Source organism: Seriola aureovittata, chromosome 15, assembly GCF_021018895.1.
Source record: "Seriola aureovittata isolate HTS-2021-v1 ecotype China chromosome 15, ASM2101889v1, whole genome shotgun sequence".
Classification (NCBI taxonomy): domain Eukaryota; kingdom Metazoa; phylum Chordata; class Actinopteri; order Carangiformes; family Carangidae; genus Seriola; species Seriola aureovittata.
In genome coordinates, this window is record NC_079378.1 from 7,794,863 (window position 1) to 7,812,932 (window position 18,070).

General features: G+C 41.1%; 1 protein-coding gene across 3 annotated transcripts in view; it reads left to right on the forward strand.

The window, feature by feature from the left end:
• Positions 1-18,070, forward strand: part of LOC130182007 (replication protein A 70 kDa DNA-binding subunit-like) — a 40,798-nt gene that overhangs the window by 6,866 nt on the left and 15,862 nt on the right. For 2 of the 3 annotated variants that reach the window (XM_056396528.1, XM_056396526.1), the window contains exons 7-12: positions 5,868-6,180; positions 7,971-8,073; positions 8,198-8,266; positions 11,365-11,557; positions 15,963-16,099; positions 16,774-16,922. In XM_056396528.1, coding sequence (XP_056252503.1) covers positions 5,868-6,180; positions 7,971-8,073; positions 8,198-8,266; positions 11,365-11,557; positions 15,963-16,099; positions 16,774-16,922 — 964 coding nt within the window. The remainder of the gene's footprint in view (positions 1-5,867; positions 6,181-7,970; positions 8,074-8,197; positions 8,267-11,364; positions 11,558-15,962; positions 16,100-16,773; positions 16,923-18,070) is intronic. The other variant, XM_056396527.1, reaches the window with a different exon arrangement.

Here is an 18,070-nt window from a genome sequence, read left to right on the forward strand (position 1 = left end):
GCGGTATCATATTTTGCAGTGAATAGGTGATGTATCCTGAGGAGCAGGACTCCTTGTTTTGAGAAAGTTTACTTCAGCCAACAAATTGGATGAATTTCACTTCATATCCCTCAAGCACACAGTTATTGATTAGTACACTTATATTTCCAGATATTCTTAGAATATACAACACTAAAACCATTGCTTTCCATGCACAAGTGAGCAACATGAGGCTGATGCAGATTAGATACAATTCATTTAGTTTAAAAAAATGTCTGGTCTGTGTTTTTTTTTTTAAACTAGTATCACATGTGCAGTATTGACAGCAGTACAAAAATATATGTGTTCATTTCCAAGCCACTGCATGCAAGGCAGAGATGTCTAAATAAATCAGTTTTAAACACAACGAAGCACTGCCTCCAGAGGCCCCCAAGCTCTGTTTGTGGATATTACATGCCATATAGATTAATACTACTTATTTGCGGTGCAGATTACTGTAATTAAATACCTCAGTAATATAAACAAGTTCTTATTTCTTCATTTAGAAGTTAAATGCACTGATCATTAGGGCTTTACTCAGTCTAAATACAGGTTTGTCAACTAGAAGTCACTGACTTTATTATGCGGTCATGCAGAAGGAGCGCTTGAAATGTTGTGCTTGTAGAGGACCAAACCATAGCTATCAATAGTAATATGAAGCCAGGGAAACAAGTTAGGATCATTTTCAATTAATAATTAACTAAACACAATTTAGGACTTAGTAAAATGTTAGCTTCTTTGTTAAAAAAGGAATTATTGTGTCTTCATTTTAAATGATCCTCTGCCTCTGAGTTCATTCTTTAATCTCAGATCTTAACATGAGTATTATTCAGGCGTGTTGCACTGTGGTAAGAACCTAATAGTACTTTCAGATTAACAGGAAAATTTGGGATTGGTTGGATTCTTTAGCTTTGCCCCAGTTATTTTAGAGAATATTCGAATAATTTGACAAACTCTAATCTCGCCAACAGAGGGAGCCATGTACCCTTTGAAGGAAGGCAGCTGATGAATGATTTGCAGTTCCCTCACTATTTTTTCTCCTCAGTGCTGTTGTCTGTTCATAATTTGGGGACCAACATAGTCTTTGTCGTTCGGCTTTCAATCTCATTTACCATACCACACCGACTAAAAAGTAAAGTTTTCATTCCTTTAAAATTCATAACACTACAATGTTCAAAGGCTGTAGTCTGAGTGTGGGTGAAGAACGAGATGAAACAGGATCATAAGGCACAGCATGGTCCTCTACCAGTTGAAGGTAGCCACAGGAAATGCTAAATTAATGGAAGAGTGCAGTTCCTTCAGCTCAAATGCCTTTTTTATACATCACATAGTGCACTTTTATCATATTTACTGCCCAGCCATCAGAGCAGGAAACTATCTTGTTGCCCACTGGCCACCGCTGCTGGTGGAGTCTATAACTCAACCCTTCACTGTTTTAATACCAACCAGAATTTTATAACAAAATAGGACCCCGAATGATGGTTGGTTTCCTGCCAAAATGGCTGCTGCCATGTATCATGCCCAAAGTAGCCTGTGTTTTATTGGATCTTCTTTTATTAGCTTAGCCTTTGTTTCACTCAGTTGTTTTATACCACCAACTGCTCACAGCGTCGACATTGATTTTGTTATGTGGCAGGAACATACCCAATAGTCCTCCTCAGTGGAGGATGTAGCAATGTGGGCGGATAATGAGTGCTTGGTATATATTGTGTGTTTGTGCATGTGTAGGTGTGTGTCCGTATGTGTGTTGTGACTGAGGGAGCTTGTGTGGGCCGATGGCTCCTCCAGTTCATGGCTTCATGAATATTGTGTTGTGGACCGAATCCCCATGTAGCGATGCACAGACGGAAAGAGAGAAAGAAAGTCAACTAATTTGACTCTGCAAAGATGAGGATTAAGTAGTTCATCAGACTCTTTCCTCGTTATATCCTTTGATCCATGTTACTTCGGAGATCCCACCAGTTACAGAAAACCTGCTGCTCTGTTTAATTGTTCTGTTGATGAAATGGTCCTGTATTCTTCTTTAGAGACAAAAGCAAACCTTATGCACAAAGTCTGAAAGCGTTTTCTCCAGTTGAATGCGGCTAAGTGTTTGATTACTTTCCAATATTTTTGTAAATTGCATTTGCAGTAGGTCAATGAATTTGTGTGCATTCACAAAACTGTCAAATTCCACAAATGAAGTGTTTCCAATGGGCTGTGGGCAATGTAATGACTAGGGAGGCTGCTGTTTTATCAGAGGTTCTGGGTTAAAGCCACTGTAAAGACTACAGTCTTTGAGCAACACACTGAATCTCTGGGCGCTTCCATTTAGCTATTTTGGCTTCTTACTTCCTTCACTTGTGTCTCTTCCTCGTGTCTTAGTAGCTCCTGCCAGTGGGGATGAAAATCAATTATAAGCTGTGAGGCTACAGGTATATTAAGTCCATACTATACAGGCTGGATTTTATAGGACAGATAATTCTGTGACTGATCAGTTATTTAGGACAAACATTTTCCCCGAATAAGCCAAGATACTCTTGGAGCAAAAAAAAAGAGAAGCAGAAAGGAAAAGTCTTTCACTGATGAAGGAAACAGTTTTTTGATTCATTCACGATGCAGAATAAAAACATTTAATTATTTTTATTCCCTAAACGTTACTGGTGTTGGGATTTGTTTGTACACAGTCTGCTCAACCAGCGGTACTGCAATCAGACAACCAATCACCTGTCTGCTCCTATACTGTCTCATTACATCAGCTGACCAATCACAGAACAGCTTCAGATTGAAACAGTGTTGCTATGTGGTTTTAAAAAAAAAAAAAACTTCTACTGAAGGATACACCTGTAATATCTCCCTCCTCCCTTCACTCTCCTTGTCTTCTCCAGGACATATTTTTTAAGGATTTGAACGTCCTTGATGGCAGACCTTAATCTAGGTCAAGTGCCAGAGGACGGAGGAGCGAGGATGGGAAGAAGTGTATTTAAATGAATGGAAAGCCCCCCCTGTCAACTCTAGGTATTCTGCTCTGTAGTGACCTCTGACCTCCATGACATTGGAGTGGGAGGATGTGATCAGAGCAACATTTTTTCTTCAGGTGCCAGCAGAGTTTGAAGAACAAATTTTAAATGTTTGGAGCATTTGATACAGTTTGAGCATGTCGATCACAGGTGATATTGTACTCTCTCTATTCAAAAGTATCAATATTCTGAAGTAATACACAAAAAAACAGTCTTTAACAGTAGGTGTAGAGTCAGAGGTCATGACACAGTAGCCATCGACAGTTTTGTGTTACCAGTTAAATATTCATCAGCAGCCATCACTTAAAATACACTAGCTTCAAACTGCTTCGCCGATGATATTTAAATTCCAGTGAGATCTGCGCTCGCTGAAGTGCAGCTAAAAAAAATATTCATTATTCATCAGTAACCATTCTCTGCAGGTTTCCTTTGTCCTCACAACTCTTTCTCTCTTCTCCTCCCTCTGTCTCTTAGAAAACACACACACTTCACACACTCTCTTATTCACTTTCTCTATTTATCGCTATTTTCTTGTCTATACATTTCTCTGCTCTTACATTGTCTTCACCACCAAGCACGCTTTACAAACACTGTTGGCATACATATTAGGAGCATGTTCTGATCTTAATGACAAAAAATGAGGATCCTTGATAAAGCTCTGTGCCGCTCTTCGCTCTGTTCTTCACCCTCCCTCCACCCGTTCCCACCGCCTATCATCTCCCCTTCTTTTCTTTCACCACCAGCTCCTTCCCTCTAACGCTCTATCCAGATACCGTGTGTATGAATATTGATGTTAATTACCCCTCGCCTGAAAATAGCTGTTCAACCTGTGATTTCCCCGAGGAATGTACTCAAGACACACACCACACACACACACATACACACACACACATACACACAGAAGTACAAGGAGGGTGTCATAGAGGTGAATATTTGTTGTTCTCCAGCATTGGAGCTTAAATCGGTCGAGTGGTCTCTGTGTAATTGCATCTTTTTTATCTCAGACAATTCTTCCCCCAATTGCTGTTGCCCAATATGGCAGATCATTCATGCCAAAATGAGGCATTGCATAGAATGCATTCTGACAGCAGCTATCTATCTATCCTGCTGATGGGGCTGATGCTAATTTATTGTGGGAGGTGGGATAACACCTTGTGATTCTTGGGGCTGGTCCAAACTGTTCAAGTTTTCTGGCATTGTCATTTGTCAAAAGAAGAAGAAATTATGTTTTCGGGTCGTCCGTCTGTCTGCCACAGGTAAACTCATGAATACCTTGAGGGAACTTTCTCCAATTTGGCACAAATTTGGACTCAAGGATAAACGAGGATTCAGAATTTGGTGGTTGAATGTCACTCATGTCATAATTAACTGCGACTGGATTGGTTGGCAGAGGCGCAAAACAATGTAGCAGTAATTTTAGTTTTAGAAATAAAAGGAAGTTATCCTTTTTTTTTGGAAATTTTTATGTCTTTATTTGATAGGACTGAAGATTGACAGGAAATACAGGGACAGAGAGCAGGAGAATGACATGTAGCAAAGAGTGCAGCTGGCCGGGAGTCAAACCAGGGACTCGCTGCTTAGGGTATTTGTACCCAGGTGGTATGCGCTCTAACCACTTGGCTATAAGGTCGCAGTTTGAGAGAAAAGTTCAGTCCCAGTGTACTTTCTCAGCACAGCTGGCCAGTCACAGCATGAAGTGGGTGTGAATGTTGAATTGTTAGTTTTGAAAAGTCACAGAAATGGTCGAACACAGGGGGGGGTTCTGAATCTATCGAACCATCCGACAAGCCCTTTGGACAGAGTATACTGGCCCCTTAGTATCTGACAGAAGTAAATATATAAATATCTTCTGTTGTTACTACACAATATAATAAATGTATGAAATATGGATTATTGGAAGCATCTGTGGGAAACAACGTATAACTTTAGCCTTCCTCATTTTGTGCTCTTAACTCTAAACTTTATGTCTTGTCTTTCACTCAAACTATCCTCATGATGCATGGAATGTGTTTAAGACTAGTATTTACAGATTTATGTCTGGTGTCTTGGCCACAAGGCTGATATGTTGATAACAAATTGTAATTATCATTATTATTTTTGCTATGACTGAAAGGCATAATTACAGTAATTATCAAATTAATAATTCTTTGGCAGCCTTACCCATGGGGAAAAACACTGTTCAAATCATTGGCAGAAACTGATGTTAACAGAGAATTGAGTCGCTCTATGGAGAGATCTGTAAGGAGGGTTTAACTTTCTCAGCTATTTTACTATTTTGGCAGCTGCTCACATGATCAGATAACAGTGCTACCACTTATACTTTGTAACTGCTAAAATATTTCGTCAGGGTGTTTTAATTAAGTTTGTAAATCTGGTAGGAGCTCTATCAGTTACATTTACAGTTACAGTTTCTGCGAAATAAATTTGTCAACATCAGATCCTGTTATTGATAAGTTTGACATGTACTTTGAGATAATAACTATCTCACAATGTATGGAACGTCTCTGCAGTCAATGAAAAAATTATAAGAATGCTACCTTTGCTATATTTCTGTATAAATAAGCATAATTGATCCAGACAATTGTTTAATTATGCAGTTAGAAAGAAATGAGCTTGCCAGACCTCGGTAGCCCACTCTTGCTTTACTTTTTACTCTATACTACATTAGTATATTACTAATCCTTTGGAGACATTGGAGAATCTAGAACCAGAAAATATTGTGTGGGTTTTTGCTTGATAAATGAAAAGATCTATGTCGACAAATAAATGAATTTGCTAATCTTTTAGCACTATTAAATTGCCATTTCATTAATTTGATGTTCTCCTAAAGTATTTACATTTTTTTCCCAGCAGCCCATTGTCCTCCCCGAGGCCGTGGAAGTGGTTTTGTGGGAAAGTCGCCCATGCAGGCTTCACCCATGAAGGCTTCACCCTCAAAGTTTTCACCCATGCAGGCTTCACCCATGAAGGCTTCACCTTCAAAGTTTTCACCCATGAAGGCTTCACCTTCAAAGTTTTCACCCATGAAGGCCTCGCCCTCAAAGTTTTCACCCATGAAGGCTTCACCCTCAAAGTTTTCACCCATGAAGGCTTCATCCAGCTCATCTCCAGGTTCTTCAGCTAAAGTGATTCCGATTGCTTCCCTCAACCCCTACCAAAGCAAGTAAGTTGTGTGTATGTCCACGTCTGTATGTGCCTGCTCGGTGTCTGTAAGAGAATTTAAACATGACTTAAATTCGATAGTGGATAGTCACAAAGCACTGAACTTGACATATGTGTATTCCCTCTCATATTCCAAGAAAACCTCTTCTGTATACGTTCATTTATGATATGATTTCACTTTGATTTTTTTTTTTTCTCCCCTTCTGCTCAACCATCAGCTGAACTATTTCCGCTCATGCTCTGCCTCTACGTCCCTGTTTGCTGCTATTTCTGAGTGGCACTTTGGGGCATGTTGGGAAATGTGTGTATAAGTGTTTCTGCATGCATGTGCAACCAATCTTTTTTTTTTTTTTGTCATTACGTGTAGCTGTGTGGATTTGTGTGTGTGCCTGTTAGTCAGCCCATTTGTATGGAAATGACCAATCTCGCCTCAGAAACGGACACTTTAATGGCAGGTACTGCTGGGTCTTTATGATCTGCTGCTGAGGTTTTGATTCTGTTACTTCGCCCAGTGGGGATTTGACCAACCTCGTTTTTTTCCACCCTTCCTTCCTTTACCTCCTCCAGGGCTCCATTTTACTGCCTTTTTTCTCCCCCTCTTGCTTCTTATCGTTTCATTAGGCTTAAGTCTCTGTCTCTGACCTTAAAGTTGGCCACAAAAAGACAAGAGCACAGTATAGCAAGATGTAGTTGTCCAGATTGGAGTAAAAGTACCCTGTCAACTCCCCCTCTGTGTTTGGGCTCTGATAACGTAGCTCTGTTTGAAATTGCAAGCTGTAAAGATAACTGTGCCTGTAGGAGTTGTAATAAACTGATGACTGTTCTAACTTTGAAGTTGGGGAGTACCTACAGTGAGTAAAACAGATGACTTCAGCAGCTGTGGTTCTTCCACGTATGTTTGCATGAGATGAAAAGTGTGTGTCCGTCTGTGACACAAAGTGTTTCATACGGTAGATGCTGTGTATTTGCACATGGTCTTTTATGGCCGTTTGCATGGCTTTCTCATCCCATTCTACTCGTGTTAAGTAATAGCATCTAGAGCAGACTATAATTGACTTTTGGCTGCCATAAAACCTCAGTGTAGCAGTCTTATCCATACTGAGCAGGGAATGGGGTTCACTCTGGGCCAGCAGCTGCTCTCATGATAGGGGATTTAATTGCAGGCAAAGTTATGGTATGAATATCCTCCACTGCACAATTATCAGCGCAGTCAAAAAGCTCACTGCTGCATAAACTGCCGAGCTCGGCTGGCTGTTGTTAAAAACAGAATGAGAAGCACATTTTAAATGCATCCAGGAGTTGGCAGATGTACAACACCTAGTTCACTCTTTGAAAAGAAAGTTGTTGGATGCTTTTTTTGTCTTTCATAGAACTTAAAAAGAAAAACTGAAAAGACACTCATCCAGTTTCCTTGGGAATTGTTCTTCTGCGCAGGTGTATTTCACGTTGGTAACTGATGTGAGCTAAGATGGGATGCTCATTAACAAAAATAGGAAGCTTTTTAAAGTGTCTCTGTAGCATTTTCTTTCTGTATGAGCTGACCTTTAGACTGCAACTTCAGTTAAGTTGGACATAACAGTGTTGGTCAAAGAAAAGTAGAAAAATATTCATAACAAAGATATACTTTATAATAAGTGTTGTATATGCACTGACATAAAAGAAATCTGTCACTGGAAATGGAAAATGAAAACATGATGGCAGGCATTTATGTAACTGCTGCAAGTAAAACATTTTGTGAGCTTAGGTTTTCTGATGTAGTATTACAGATGTCCACTCTGTGTATATCCTTAGGTGGACTATCAGAGCCCGAGTCACCAACAAGTCCAATGTCCGCACCTGGAGTAACTCAAAAGGAGAGGGCAAGCTCTTCTCCTTTGACATAGTGGATGAGAGTGTGAGTATAGAAGCAGAGAGGTCTGAATATCTGTCTGTTGCATATCAACACACGTCACACATGGCTGTTTTTTGTTTTATCCGTTCAACGAGATGTTGCTTAATGGAAATATTCTCGTCCGCAGGGAGAAATCAAGATCACAGCCTTCAACAAGGAGGTGGACAAGTTTTTCTCTCTAGTGGAGCAAGGCAAGGTGAGCAAGTCCCACTCACCCATATCCATCCACATTTTATGTGATAAGAGCTTGTCGGACGTTTCACACAAAAAATGATAACTTGAGCGTGTGTTGCGCATTTGCCAGGAAGCTGCAAGTAAATGTTTGTGCTGACATTCTCTCCAAAGGAGCTTTCACACGTAGCCGTGTTAGTCATTAATGCAAGACTCCTTTTGACAGCAGCAAGACAATATCTACAGGCTATAACAAATTTGCAAACTACTTGCAGGCTAAGCCTCAGTGACGTGTCCATTTTGTATGCACACAGCACCTCAGTGTATCATTGGTAAAATAGTGTCTAATAAACCCCTTCTGCAAAATCCTCCCGTGCCTGCAGGACTTCTGGCCAATGAATGAGCTGGAGGCAAGTATTAGAGGATTTTGTGGATGGGATTTATTAACTCACATTTTACTGAAATATATATGTTTGAGACATACTGAGTAGTTGAGTGGATGTATCAGGTTGGGAATATGAAACCAATTGCAGTTTGAGAAAATGTTTAAAATCTGACATTATTGTTTTATTGTTTTGCTGTTGTTAAAGTGTCCGGTTGTCTTCATTGCCAGTCTTACAGGCTGTGTTCTCCATGGAGGATTCATGTATATAGTTTTTCAGGGCTTAAGTGATTGACACAGTGATTATAACTCTTGAGTCAAGTATTCCTGTAATATATTATATAGAGGATAGGTTTGGATTTGTATCTGTCTTAACGCAATAATAACATGCTGATATGTATTTTGAGAGTATTAATGCTCACTGTCATCATTCCTCCTCTCCATTCTGGGAATGAGGCCCCTTCGTAGAGAGACTACATTGTATTAGGCGTCAGCAGTCTTAAGTTAGCCTAATTAACTCACCATCTTTGTTCTGGTAGTCACACGTTGGTTTATTTTTATTGTGTTGTGTCCAAGGTCGTCTCCTGTAGTCATGGCTCAGGGAGAGCATAAAAGATACACTTCAGTTTTAATCAATCCAATACTTGTTGTCCTTGCATATTTTTAGACTCCAACTTGATTCTCCTGTGCTGTGTGTATGTAACTACAGTGATTGTGTGTTGATCTGCAACTGTGCCTGAACGCCTCCAGTGTAGACGCACACAGTTGCTGAGCTGCTGCTCACGCTGCATGCACACCTGCTGTGTAAACATGGTGTTAGAAGACGCTGTGCAGGGAAACACTTAGAGGGAATTTCATTCAAGGAATCAAAGGAGGACGTAACTTTGGAAGATACCCACTTGATTTGGTAAAAATTCAGAATACTGAAAACTCATATTAACTTTGGCTGAAATTCTGAATGCATTTTGCTTAGAACAAGGACATGACGCTGCCTCCAGGCACTTTATTGGTGTGTGTGTGTGTGTGCGTGTATGTATGTGTGTGTGGGAGCAGACAGCACAGTGAGAGGAGAGACAGAGTGGAGTTCTTCCTCACAGAGCAAGACTTCTAGAGGCTACTTTGTGGTAGTTTACTGGCCAAGCTAGACTCGAAAGAAAGCGGCAGCTTTCCTTTACTGAAATTAAAATCCGTCGAGCACTAATACATAAATCTTTTTGCCAAACCAGTTGGTTTAAGAGTCTCGGAGGCAGCATTTGTTAATAGGATCATCTTTCAACCAGAGGGCCCTGGTTCAAGACCTCATGTCAGCGAGCATCTGCTTTACTGTCCTTCAGTAAGAAATGTAGTGCCCACTAGCACAAGCTCCTGTTACATAACTGACAATGACACTGACCTCTGACCTTGCTGGAGGGCTGCAAACCAAACAGAATTTTATACAAGACTTAGAAAGTATAGACAGTAGCATCCTTGAATAATCTCAATTATTAAGGAACAATTCATATTTATAGGAAGAGTTAAATATAAGATAAAGTATATAGATGCTTTTTTTTTCCTAGAAAGAGAGTTTCCACCAGTTAGCACCAGTCTCAGGGACCAACATGATCAACATGCTATTGTTTATGCAAGAGAGAAAATAGGTCTTAGAAAGGTGTGTTGTTTGTGTGATGCTCAGTCTCAACACTTAAAACAAGCCCTTTGCATGTTTCACAAAACCTATGCTACCTAAGCCAGGTAGAACACATGCTAAAGCTCCTGCTCAACTCAGTCTGGCCCACAGAGCTTAATAACTCAATTAACCCTGGCCATCATTTTGCTAGTCACACTGGCTCAGGTATCAGCCACTGGCAGTGACTCCCAACACAGCCCCAGATCCAATTTGTGCCCTCTGCCCTCCAAAGATAAATAAAGGAATGAATCCGTCTTTCCTTCGTGATCTGAGTATTGACAGAACAGTGAGTGGGTGTGACTGGCTCTGAGCGGCCAGAATGCTTATCACATTAGTTTCATGCTCCTATCTCTGTGTAGAGAGGGAGAGAGGGGGAGAGAGGAGGAGGAGAGAGAGGAGGATAGGGAGAGAGGGAGAGGGGGGGAGAGAGGGAGAGAGAGAGAGGGGGAGAGAGAGGGAGAGAGAGGGGGGAGAGAGAGGGAGAGGGGGGGAGAGGGAGGGAGAGAGAGGGAGAGAGAGAGGGGGGGAGAGGGAGAGGGAGAGAGGAGGGGGGGAGAGAGAGAGAGGGGAGAGAGAGAGAGAGAGGGACAGAGGGAGATAGAGGGAGAGAGAGAGAGAGGGAGAGAGAGGGGGGAGAGAGAGAGAGAGAGGGACAGAGGGAGAGAGAGAGGGAGAGAGAGAGAGGGGGAGAGAGAGAGGGAGAGAGAGGGGGGGGAGGGGAGGGTATTGGATGCAGAGCTGGGAGAGTAAATGAAGAAGTGTGCCCTGCAGATTGAGTTTAAATTGTACTGTTTAGCAAACACACTCTCAGCTGCTTCTTATTTTCTGGTGAATTAGAGGAGTGATGGGACTGATATGACACCACATCTTAGTCTGACCTTGAGGTTTTTTCCATTCTTATTAAGGGGTTTTGGTGGAACAGAAGCTTTATCATTATAATAATTTCCTTGGCAGCGTCAATAAAGTGTGCGCTCAGTTCGATCAGTCATAGTTGCTTCAAATTCACAGGAAATAACCAGTTTGATTAGGTCTAATTTTATAATACCAGCACACCTCACTCACCTGTCCTCTGTAGGTGTACTACATCTCCAAGGCTACACTGAAGGTGGCCAACAAACAGTACACCACGCTGAAGAACGACTACGAGATGACCCTCCATGCTCATTCATCCATTGTACCGTGTGATGACAGTCAGGACGTCCCCACGTTGCACTGTGACTTTGTGCCCATCGCAGAGCTGGAGAACATAGACAAGGACTCCATCATTGGTAAGAGAAGAAGTCCATCAGTGAGACTTTATTTGCACATTTCCACCATTTAATCAATAAGAGAACAAAAGAAGAGTGAGAGGGAGCAGGCAGAGCTTTTGTGCCAAGGACAGTTGGGATAAAAGTGGCAGAGGTGGCAGCTCAGCTTATTCAGCCTCACAAAGCCAGACTACATCTCAAAAGCTCAATTTATGCAATCAAGGCTCGAAAACATTGATAATCAGCTGATCCACATAGGTTTGTGTCAAACCAATCAGCACTCTGTGGTGAGTGTTCAGATAATGATGGGACTCACTGCCTCTCCAAACTTTGTGATGAACTACTGAAACAAGGTGTTATAGACAGAAAATGGAGTGTGATTCATGAACTGTGTGGCTTTTCTTTCTTTTATTGTGCAACAAATTCCTTCAGATACTGACTTTTGTGGATAATTAAGGAAATATTTTACCACATTCCTGACTGGCTACGATATAGAGTACATGTGTTTTGAAAACCAGAAGCAACAATAGCCAAGTGAGTTGTGCATTAGTCCAATCAGATGAAGGAAAGGTTGTTATTTCTTGAATAATAAGAGAACGGTCAGTTATATTTGGCACTACAAGTTACTTGGACTGACGTCAGTGTAAAGAAAAGCTTTAAGCCTCAAGCAAGAAAATATTCATATTTTTATCCGAGACCTTTCAGGAGTTTTCCCAATCAGATTCACCAAACTCTCCTGACTGTACAAACTTGTCATTAATTGCTCGTTTCAGCCTGATGAATGTCGGCTGTTAATGAGATGTTCTTTCATGAGATTTAACCATCAGCCCCTTAAATTGCAATTTAAAGCTACTTGTTCCGCACATGGGTATGTTTCATTTAAAAAAAAAAAAAAAAAGTTACTTCCACACCGCAGAGCTTGAAGTTCTGCCGTCAGAAGCAAAATCAGAGTCAGTGTAGTGGTAGAGGACCTGAAACAATAAATAGTGCAGCTGTCAATGACGTCTCCAGAGCAACGCTGTACTGTGACAGAAATAAATAGTGACTGCTCTGACATGAAGTTAGTTGCTTAAAGAAGTCTTTCTAAAGCAAAGCGATCCATGCCTGATGTGAGTGGCGGTCAGGACGGCGATGTGACAGTCATGTAGCTATTAGATGAGAGAATATTACAGCCTACAGTAAGTGGTGTTACACCGTTGGGTGTTATGGGAAAATAATTGACAGCAACCTGCATAGAGACGCAACCATCGGGGCGAGAGAATTTTCCAACAACCACTGAACTGTTTGTAATTTTGTATGCAAGTATAGGCCAATAAAATTAGATCAATTAATAGATAAAAACTAGCTCTGTATGACCGGTACGACAGGTAGGGACCATTTGTGAATTTCGTTTGTTCTTGGTACGAGAAATGGCCACACATTCTCTTAACTCACTTGTATGTGCCACTTCAGAATGATTCTGTTTGTACTACTGGTTCTTGCGAGAGGTTTGTTGAGTAACCGCAAAGTGAGCTGGCGCAGTAAGTCTAGGACATGTTAGCTGTTGCCAGTATTTAAACGTGTGTTATCAACCAGACCATCTCTCTAACTGCTCAGTCAACCTAGGTGATTATAAGTCCTTGATATAAATTAAAAAAAAAAAAAGAAAACCCTGAGCTAATAGAAGGGCACGTGCCAGCCAGTTGTGAGCCAGATGTCATGGAAGAATACATTATGACAGGGTCAGAGAGAAGGTTAATTCAGTTATACAGTAAAGAGGAGAGATAAAAAAAGAGGATAAGGCTCATTCCACTGTTTTTATGAAGGTTAGTTGCGGTGCCTGCCCTCTGCACCTGACAGGAATGTCTTATCTCTGTGACAGGTAAATTGGGATGGTCCACGTGTAGATTGGGGTTGAAATTAGTGATTCAACAGTGTGCCGTTAGCAGTCTGCTCAGAGCTATTAGTGAGGTGATGCAGAGGTATGACGGTGATGTTTCTCTGTTTGTGGCAGTGACGATTTATTTTTGAGAAACTGCTCTTGTTTTGCATGTTGAGGGGTGAGGACTTAACATTGTATGTTACAGAGTTTGTCTATTTTTTTCAACTATGAACAGGGATGGGTGTCATTTAAAAGTTATCATTATTTGTATCAATTCGATACCTGAGTTTTTTGGTAGCGACACAAGACAACTTACTTTTGAGAAATACAAACTTGTTTTTCTACAAAACCCATTGTTTGGTGTAACAACACAGGCTCAAGTTGTCAAATGTTAAATGACATTTTAACTTCAACAAGATTAAGTTTAAAATTGGCACAAACTTTGATTTTATTCAGGAACCATCTGATGACAGAACAAACAAAAACGATTACAAATGAGATATCTGATTTGGTACTTGATATTTTTTTATACTTGGCGTTCAAACACATTTCAGTCTGTCAAAGGGTAACAGCTTTTCAAAGCAAGATGAGCCTGTTTTATAGAAGAGTAATTCGGGAGTAATTAGCATAGTCAGTTGAATTTGCAAAATCTTGTTAGGATGAAAATCATTGTTTCACTGACTTCTGTGGGTTGAGAGGTTCGGGTTTTTTGCATTTCTCACCACACCCATCAGCACAGGTATGTGTGGTCTCTTGTCTAGATGTGATTTTGCATTGCACAGTAATTTAGTGCTCGACTGCATAGGATCAGCAAAACCTACAGCGGCTGCTGGAAGACAGCAAAAGCAGGGCTATTAATTCTTTTAAGTGTTGGACATGCCATATTAGAGAACAACTTAATGGTTGTAAAGTAAACAACATACTGCAGCCTCCTGAGTGGAAGATTAATGTGGGTTTACATTTAGAGCATTAATATAACATGATTACATTAGTGTAAGCTATGAGCAATACACGTGAGCGCAGCAGCACACTGCAGAGCGAAGGGATGCGCTGAGCGCTCTACCTGGAGGAGCGTGTTTGCGTTGGTCGCTGAGGGGCAGCGTTACATGTCCTGTGCCTCATCTGTTGTCTCTCCTTTCACTCTCTTTCCACTCCCTCTCTCTCCGCTTCTTTGTTAAATAGGGGATTATAACATGGTAATGAGAACTGTCAGCCTGTTCCTGTGGTGATAATGGAGTTCAGAGGTGGATGACATCGTCTCAATCATAATGGAATTAAGGAGAGCTGAGAGAGCGCAGACAGAGAGCAAGGGAGGAACCGGGGGTGGGGGTTTAGAAAAAGGTTAGCAGAGGTAGCAGACAGGCGGATGAAGTTCACAGAATGACTGGTTTGAAAAGTCTTTATAATAATTCTGTCCAATCATTTTATTTAATGCATAAGCACTAGTTCTGACAGCATGAGATGACTGACAGAAAATTAGCCACCGCAGTTGTGATAATTGTTAAGCCATTTAAAGGTGCCCTATGGAGTTTTTAAGGCAGGGAAGAAGATTTCTTGAAATCCTTCAAATATACAATGCACAATTTAAAGTAGTCAAAGAATCGGCTTTGCAGCTGTTTTATGGATGAATTTAACACATTTGTCAGGTCCCGAGGATACTGACAGCGCCTTGTGAATGTAAACATTACTTTGTTTGTTCGTAGGAAAACTCCGCAGGGCACCTTTAGTTATTAATCAAGTAAAAATGACAAACCTCTGCTGATCGTAGCTTCTTAAATATGGCTGCTTCTTCCTCGTTTCACATGAATGAAAGTGGGTTGTGAAAAAAATGCACTTTTAAATTATCAATGCTCATCACATGATTGCATTTGTCATTGTTTTATTTTTACACTTTATAGTCTAAAGATTCGATTCATTCAGTTAAAATTGTACTCTGTGTATCTAACCCTGTGTCACAGTATTGAGATGCATGAATCTCTTTTACACTGCGTCTTGATTGAACGTGCATGTGTTTGTTTTTGTTTTCAGTAACCCTGTGAAAATCATGTGTTGTACAATAAGGGCATTATAAATTGATTAGTTTAATTAATTAGACTTGTTCTGATTTAGTTTTTGATATGAGTCATGGTAGGCCAGGGTCTCACCCTCTCTCAGCTGTGACTGCGCCTTAGTGCAGTAATCCTGAATGAAGTGTTTAGGCCTTGAGCATGACAGGAAACATGAATGAGGAATGAGTGTGTTTGTTGAGATTTGGAAAGTGGGCCTGGCTTTTAGCCAGCCTTTTATGACATTTATGTCAGTCTGCTGTGACTTGGCTATATCAGAGGGGAGTGTCAACTCTGCTGGGTTGGATCTTTACTGCTTATGAAGTGATAACACTTCACAGTATGCAGAGAACATCTAGGGGGCATTTTTACACTTGCTACCACATTGAGACTTTTCAAAAGACTCTGTTAACATAACACACTATTGCTTCGTGTTTCTAATGTGTGTCTAAGCATATTTGCCTACCTGTATTCATGAGCTGTCTATAGATGGAGATTAATTGATTCTCTCTGCCCATAGATGTCATTGGAGTGTGTAAGAGTGTGGAGGATGTATCCCGTATCACCACTAAGACCAGCAGAGAAGTCTCCAAGAGGGCCCTCAACCTAATAGACACAACTGGCAAAGTGGTGGCAGTCACACTGTGGGGAGAGGAGGTAATAACTATAATCCTTCTCCCTCTCTCCCTCTCCCTCTGTCTCCCTCTCCCTCTGTCTCTCTCTCTCTATCTCCTTGCTCTCCGTCTGTATCCAGGGATGGATTTATGGTTTAACATAAAAACATGTTGAGCAGACTGTAATTAATGGTGTGTTTATGAATGTGTCCATGCGTGTGTGTGTGTGTGTGTGTGTGTGTGTGTGTGTGTGTGTGTGTGTGTGTGTGCGTGTGCGTGTGCATGTATCCGTGTCAGTGCACATAACACAACAGTGTGTGAGCTCTTGCGTACAGAGCAGTTTGATTGAGTTCTCGGGGCTGTAAAATTTGGATCGGTCAAATCATTCCGGTGACCTTCAGTAGTGTTTTGGACCAGAGTCCCTGATTTGAGACGGAAGGCTAAATAACTCTCGAATGTGCATGAAATGGCACTATTCTTCTCTAAGCTCATTCAATCTCCAAGAGCTAATCCTCCTCTTTGCCAAAATCCAAAAATGACTTTCAAATTATCTTGTAGGTTGTCCAATTATTAAAGCAAACTATACCACATATTACTTTCTGGTCGTTCCAAGCTGCAGACACACACTGAACATTTACGGGACAATTATTGATGTCTGTTGTTTTCCATCTTTCTGTCCTCAATTACTGTCTTTCACAAACTTTTTTCTGTCTCCAGGCAGAGAAGTTTGACGGCTCAGGGCAGCCTGTGGTCGCCATCAAAGGAGCTCGCTTGTCTGATTTTGGGGGCAGATCTCTCTCTGCTTTGTTCAGCTCAACAGTCATGGTCAACCCAGACATACCGGAGGCCTTTAGATTGAGGGCCTGGTGAGTCACACTGATGTGCAGTGCTCACACACACATTCAAAACACATAAAGAATTGTCCATACAATGTGGTCATGCTGGCATGTGCAGTGTACAGTGAAACTTGACACAAGGACCACATAAGACGCAGTATATATGTATAATCTTATATATGTAAAATGACCTATAATAAATACTAAACACAGGGCATGCTCACACATACACCCAGACACAGATGAATAAACTTGAATGCAAAGCCCTGATAATCACGTGTCAAGAGACGGGTGGCATGTGCCTCCTCAGTCCCAGCGGGACTCCAGACAGGATGTAGACAGGATTGGATGGAGGGAATAACAGAAAAGCAGAACATGGATATTTCTGGATTCTCGCTCTGAACTGCTACTGTACGTGTGCAGAGAGATGGGCACACGGCGAGCCGCATCAAACTGGATTCCAGTTCCTGTGGAGGGATTTTGAGTTATGACTCATTCACTCATTAAGGCTGTTCCCCAGTCTGGCCACGCTGAAATAAACGTTTTTTTCCCACTTTTATTCCGTTTATGTACATGATGCTGCAGTGTGCATATGATTGCCTGTGTGTTACACCGAAAGCTATTCTTAGGCATAAAATTGCGTCAAACAGCATGCTCACAGCCTCACAGCGTGAAGACAGTAAATAAAGGGGCATGTTTGTTGGTACCTGTGGGCATTGTTCTATTCACTTTTTCAGTCGTTAATGTCTGGTTTATAAATTTAGCTAATTGCTCTAAGAACAATAACGGTGGCCATTTTTTGTGTGTGCGCCTTTTATTAGTTACAGCAGTTACACGTGAGTGTGAGTGTGTGTATGTGTGTGTGAGTGAGAGAGAGAGAGGAGGGGAATGCTCCATTTCTCCAGCTTTAATCTTGCTCTTATTAGTCTCTGGTCAATACACCATCTCATCCTGACATTCAAAGGGCTAAATAACTAAAAGGCAGGGACCCTCCTTCCTTTCATTCCTTCTTCCATTCTTCTCTAATCCCTGGCTTTTCCCTGATCTCTGCTGCTGTTTGGTCTTCTCCCCAGTTTACATGCTGACAGCGGTGAACGAATGACAATGAATGTTATTCAAGGAGCAGACAGAGTGTTTTTCTACTCCTTTTTAACATTTAGGTCTGTGCTTTAAAAAGA